The sequence below is a fragment of the Colobus angolensis genome, unplaced genomic scaffold, assembly GCF_000951035.1.
Source record: "Colobus angolensis palliatus isolate OR3802 unplaced genomic scaffold, Cang.pa_1.0 Scaffold32, whole genome shotgun sequence".
NCBI lineage: Eukaryota > Metazoa > Chordata > Mammalia > Primates > Cercopithecidae > Colobus > Colobus angolensis.
In genome coordinates this window covers 323,896-329,551 of record NW_012116488.1, presented here as the reverse complement: position 1 = coordinate 329,551, position 5,656 = coordinate 323,896, and the positions used below count along the sequence as shown (strand labels likewise).

General features: G+C 56.5%; 2 protein-coding genes across 3 annotated transcripts in view; one reads left to right on the top strand and one right to left on the bottom strand.

The window, feature by feature from the left end:
• The window catches only part of BRF1 (BRF1, RNA polymerase III transcription initiation factor 90 kDa subunit), a 102,484-nt gene that overhangs the window by 31,209 nt on the left and 65,619 nt on the right, over nucleotides 1–5,656 (bottom strand). For both annotated transcript variants that reach the window (XM_011951376.1, XM_011951378.1), the window contains exon 5: nucleotides 3,298–3,370. In XM_011951376.1, the coding sequence (XP_011806766.1) occupies nucleotides 3,298–3,370 (73 nt within the window). The remainder of the gene's footprint in view (nucleotides 1–3,297; nucleotides 3,371–5,656) is intronic.
• Nucleotides 7–1,874, top strand: BTBD6 (BTB (POZ) domain containing 6). The gene is made up of 3 exons (XM_011951379.1): nucleotides 7–57; nucleotides 160–278; nucleotides 442–1,874. The coding sequence occupies exons 2-3, from the start codon at nucleotides 196–198 to the stop codon at nucleotides 1,472–1,474; spliced, it is 1,116 nt and encodes a 371-aa protein (XP_011806769.1). The 5' UTR covers nucleotides 7–57; nucleotides 160–195; the 3' UTR covers nucleotides 1,475–1,874.

Here is a 5,656-nt window from a genome sequence, read left to right as displayed (position 1 = left end):
GACGTGCACTTCGTCGTGGGGCCCCCGGGGGCGACCAGGACGGTGCCCGCCCACAAGGTGGGTAGCGGCGACCCCTCTCGGAAGGCGTGCGCCGCTTGCCGTGTGGCTGCCCGCAGCCCGCGGGACAGCCAGGCTCACGGCGGCGCTTTCTCCTCCCAGTACGTCCTGGCTGTCGGCAGCTCCGTCTTCTATGCCATGTTCTACGGGGACCTGGCGGAAGTCAAATCTGAAATTCACATTCCAGACGTGGAGCCCGCAGCCTTTCTGATCCTGTTAAAGTAAGTCCACTCTGTACTGGGGAAGGACGGGTGGGTCCATTCTAGGCGGCCTCCGGTGGTTTCTGAGGGGGAACACACAGGAGCTGATGGACTCCTCTCCCAGGCCCAGCCCCGCAATAGGTGCTTGGGAGCCAGCCCCTGACGCGGGCCTTGCCTGGCCTAGGTACATGTACAGTGATGAGATCGATCTGGAAGCTGACACGGTGCTGGCCACACTCTACGCTGCTAAGAAGTACATCGTCCCAGCATTGGCAAAAGCCTGTGTCAACTTTCTGGAGACAAGTTTGGAAGCCAAGAACGCCTGTGTCTTGCTGTCCCAGAGCCGGCTGTTTGAGGAGCCTGAGCTGACGCAGCGCTGCTGGGAGGTCATCGATGCACAGGCTGAGATGGCCCTACGGTCCGAAGGCTTCTGTGAGATAGACCGGCAGACGCTGGAGATCATTGTGACTCGGGAGGCCCTCAACACCAAGGAGGCAGTGGTCTTCGAGGCCGTCCTGAACTGGGCCGAGGCAGAGTGCAAGAGGCAGGGGCTGCCAATCACCCCACGGAACAAGAGGCATGTTTTGGGGCGAGCCCTCTATCTGGTCCGAATTCCAACCATGACCCTAGAGGAGTTTGCCAACGGCGCTGCCCAGTCAGACATCCTGACTCTGGAGGAGACCCACAGCATCTTCCTGTGGTACACGGCCACCAACAAGCCCCGCCTGGACTTCCCCCTGACCAAGAGGAAGGGCCTCGCCCCGCAGAGGTGCCACCGATTCCAGTCTTCTGCCTACCGCAGCAACCAGTGGCGGTACCGCGGGCGCTGCGACAGCATCCAGTTTGCAGTGGACAGAAGGGTATTTATTGCAGGGCTGGGCCTGTATGGGTCCAGCTCTGGAAAGGCTGAGTACAGCGTGAAGATTGAGCTCAAGCGGCTCGGAGTGGTTCTGGCTCAGAACCTGACCAAGTTCATGTCAGACGGATCCAGTAACACCTTCCCGGTCTGGTTTGAACACCCGGTCCAGGTTGAACAAGACACCTTCTACACGGCCAGTGCCGTCCTGGATGGCAGCGAACTCAGCTACTTTGGGCAGGAGGGGATGACGGAAGTGCAGTGCGGAAAGGTGGCCTTCCAGTTCCAGTGCTCCTCGGACAGCACCAACGGGACTGGGGTCCAGGGTGGGCAGATCCCTGAGCTCATCTTCTACGCCTGAGGTGTCCGGGGAGGCTGCAGCAGATCGGCAAGTGAGTGGAGCGGAAGTCAATGTACTAACTGCTCTTAACCTTGTCTCTCTCTGACATGCAGTCAGCTGAAACTTGATTGTGTAAAGTAGAGGCCTTTTCCACACAGCCAGAGCCCGGGGATTGGAGTCGTAGGCATCTCTGGTACACTGGGGTGCACGCCTCAGGTGGAGGAAGATTTAGGGCACAAGACAGGCCCCAGATCCCCTCCCAGTGGCACCCACACCACCTGCTTTGAGCGGTTGGATGTTCCTGCCCTCTTGGATTCTAAGTGGTTCCAAGCTTAACTTGAGACCTTCCCTTCAAATCTAAAATCGGCAAAAAGTCACTTAAAATAGTGGACTTCTGTAATAAAGGTTGCCTAAAATAACACCTGCGTGTCAGTAAATGACTACAGGAGTTGTACAGTGGGGTATTCTCTTTCTCATGCAACAGAACAGCTCCCATCCCAAGGAGAAAAGCTGTCATGCTGAACATGCTACGTGGTCTGGAACAAACTGCATCCCAGTGAAGCCGATCCGTCCCCTGGCTGGCTTCTGGGCCACCCTGGGAAACACCAGGTGCCTGGCTGTCTCTATGTCCTAATGCATCACTAGCGCCTTAGAGTCCTACCCTATGAACGGACTGTGGGGGGAGCATTCTGCTGGGCCCAGCGTTCTGGATCCCTGGGGACACAGTGTCACTAGCTGTGACACTGCTGCGGGACAGCCTGTTGCAGGAGTGAACTATGGGGTGTAGCAAGCTCTCCCACCCCTTGCCTCTGTCCTCCCACTCTGCACACCCCGTAGGCAGTTGCTTTCTGGAAAACCTGTATGACCCCTGAGAAAAGGGATGGCCCCTCTTGGCACCTGGGAGAGGGCATGGGCCAAGTGTAGAGCCCCAGCCAGTGTCCCTCTGCTGCTGCAGCCCACGCTGCTCAGTCCTGTTGGTGACCCAGCCCCACCTGGTGCTTCTCTACCCCAAGGACATATGCTCCTAGATGCAGACAAGCAAAATAAGAAAGTGGGCTCTAAGCAGGCTGTGGAAAGCAGTCATCTGCTTGGTAAAGAAAGGGTAGGTCAGAAACATCAGGCAGTGAGTGCTGTTCTGATCCTTTCCTTCTAGACTTTTCCACTAGGTTAGATTCTGCATGCATGAACACTGCTGCTGCCTTGAGGGGGAGACACGACTCACCCTACACCTAACATGTACCAGGAAAGGCATACAGGAGCTCCATAAACTCGCGCAACACTGGGCACTCAACACAGAACAAACGTGGCAGAAAAACCACAAAAGAGGGCTGTGGCTGGAAAGCACGTCCAGGAGCTGCCCCACCGTCCCCATCTGTCCGGAGGCACCTGGTGCTGGGTGTGTTCCTTAAACCTTGTCCACACAAGATGCTCCCAGCACACGGCGCTTCTGTTTCCCTCTGTCCACACCTTCCTGCACACCTGACAGGCACTGACAATGGGCCTTCTGGTTTTGCAGCAGAAAGAAAGCCCCAGGCCGGGTGCAGTCTCATGCCTGTAATCCCAGTGCTTTGGAAGGCCAAGGCAGGAGGATCGCTTGAGCCCAGGAGTTTGAGGCTGCAGTGAGCTATGAACATGCCACTGCACTCCAGCCTGGACAACAGCGAGACTCTGTCTTAGAAAATAAGGCCCTACATTGCTGAGCTCCTAGCAGCTTTAAGAGACATTTCTTACCTTGAGGGGTCCCGTACTTGGACAGGATTTCCCTCCACTGCTCAAAGGACATTTGGCATGCTGGTCCCTACAGCAGCCTGCTGGACACCCCAGCAGCTCACCCAGATGCCTACCTATGGCCGGCGCATTGATGCAGAGCTCTCTTGCCAAGAGAAGAAACGTCTTTCCCAGCACGTACACATTCACCTGAGGCGGAGAGAGCACAACCAGAAACAACATTGGTATTTAAGGAAATGTTTGCTTTTTTTCTCTTAAAATGCATCTATTGTTCAGTCTTTCAAGACTCCAGTGGCCTGTGGAGCAGCCACCCTACACCCAATAGCCTGGCTGTCCTCCCTCGGCTGCTGGGGCTCCCAGGGCCCTGCCTTCTTCCTCTAGGCCGCTGCTTTAGGCCCCGCTGCTGTCTCGCCAATGATGGCATCTGCTTAGAAGAAAACCTGACTGCAAGGTCCCTCCCAGGGCGTCATCACACGGTGCACACTGCATTTCATTCAGAACCGTGCACCCATGAACATAAAACCTGTCCTGTCCACATGTGCTCCCACCAGCCACCCTCCAGCCCAGATTCCGATGGGCCCGGGGTCTTGGCCTCAGCCCCCTTGCTGGGATTGAGATCTGTGTCCCTCAGTGACTCCCCCGCCCCCCGCACTGTTCCCACCTTAGGTCCAAATCCACGCAGATCCTGTCACCCCTGCCTTGACCACCTCCCATCGCTCTCTTCCCTGCCATAGGGCAGTGGAGGTGAGGCCCAGACTGAGGGGCAACCCCGAGGGCTGGCAGTGATGGGAGCACTGCTGCTTGTCCTCAGCAAAACAAGGACTCCAGCCAGTGTGCAGACCCTGTGCACAGCCCTGCCATGGGCTGAGTACCCCTAAGGAGCCCTGCTGGCTGGGGGAGGATGCTGCTGAGCAATGTCTGCTGGCAGGTGTGGATGAGATGCAGAGTGGGAAAATCCTGGTCCCTGCGGGAGCCTGCAAGAGTCCTGCCCACTCTTGGCTGTCTTCATCCCAGGCTTGCCCCTGGGGCCCCCGGGCCTCACAGGCTTGGCTAGTCTGGCCCTCTGCCACTAGCCTCCCCTGAAGAATTCCCTCGCCTGACCGAGCCCGGCTCGTGGGCCCTTAGACAAGTCCCCTTGTCCTGGCACGCCAGTGGCACTTCCAGGTGCTTGATGACTCTGGGGTACTGGGAGACCTAAGGGACCGAACACAAAGGAGCCTGGCTGCACTAGAGGCAGGAGCCAGAGGCAGCACTTGTGGGGGATACCTCTGATCAGGGACCCTGCCCGCTGGGAGGGCTGGGCCCCCACAGCAGCTCCTCCCTCGTCACCTTCCACCCCAGTGGGGCGTAGCTTCCATCTTCTCCATTATATCCCTGAGAGCTCCATCACAAGGGCTCGTGGCTCACGAAGTGCGCCTTCTGAAGGAATTTCTCCTCACAGTTTCTGGGGGTTCCAGGGATCCCTGGGGTCTGCTCACCAAACTGTGGGGCGTGTGAGCACATGTAGTGTGTGTGTGCATCTGCATGTGGTATGCAGACATGCATGTGTGTATACATGCATACAGTGTGTCTAGGTGTGACTCACGCATGTCACGTGAGTGCCCCAGCCCCTGTGCTGGGTCTCCGCCAGGCCCCTGCAACTTGTCCATCCTGATCCCACATCTCTCTTTAAGCCACAGCAGAACCAGATCTGCTGCTGGCCTCTGCCTGCACACCTCAAACTCCACACCCTCAACCTTGTGTCCCAGAGACACAGGGATCGATGAGATCTGAACGCTGCAAGTGAGGAATCTCCAAAGGGAATTTTTAAATGGAAGCATTTAAAAAGCCATTTACATTTAAAATGCCATGTGTGCAAAATGCATGCAGATTTTTTGTTTTTGTGTGTTTGTTTTTGAGACAGAGTCTCGCTCTATCGCCCAGGTTGCAGTGCAGTGGCGCGATCTTGGCTCACTGCAAGCTCTGCCTCCCGGGTTCACGCCATTACTCCTGCCTCAGCCTCCTGAGTAGTTAGGACTACAAGCACCCACCACCACGCCCAGCTAATTTTTTTTTGTATTTTTAGCAGAGATGGAGTTTCACCATGTTAGCCAGGATGGTCTCGATCTCCTGACCTCGTGATCCGCCCACCTCAGCCTCCCAAAGTGCTGGGATTACAGGCGTGAGCCAACGCGCCTGGCTGCAGTTTTTTGTTTGTTTTCTTGAGACGGAGTTTTGCTCTTGTTGCCCAGGCTGGAGTGCAATGGCGCATTCTCGACTCACTGCAACCTCCGCCTCCAGGGTTCAAGTCATTCTCCTGTCTCAGCCTCCTGAGTAGCTGGGATTATAGGCATCCGCCATGATGCCCAGCTAATTTTTCTATTTTTAGTAGAGACGGGGGTTTCACCATGTTGGCCAGGCTGGTCTCGAACTCCTGACCTCAGGTGATCTGCCTGCCTCAGCCTCCCAAAGTGCTGGGATTACAGGTGTGAGCCA

Excerpts from the sequence above, each read along its gene's own strand:
- BTBD6 (XM_011951379.1), top strand. The coding sequence starts at position 196 with ATGTTCTACGGGGACCTGGCGGAAGTCAAATCTGAAATTCACATTCCA. Across the intron at positions 279-441 it reads GCCTTTCTGATCCTGTTAAA|GTACATGTACAGTGATGAGA; the intron begins GTAAGTCCACTC and ends TGCCTGGCCTAG.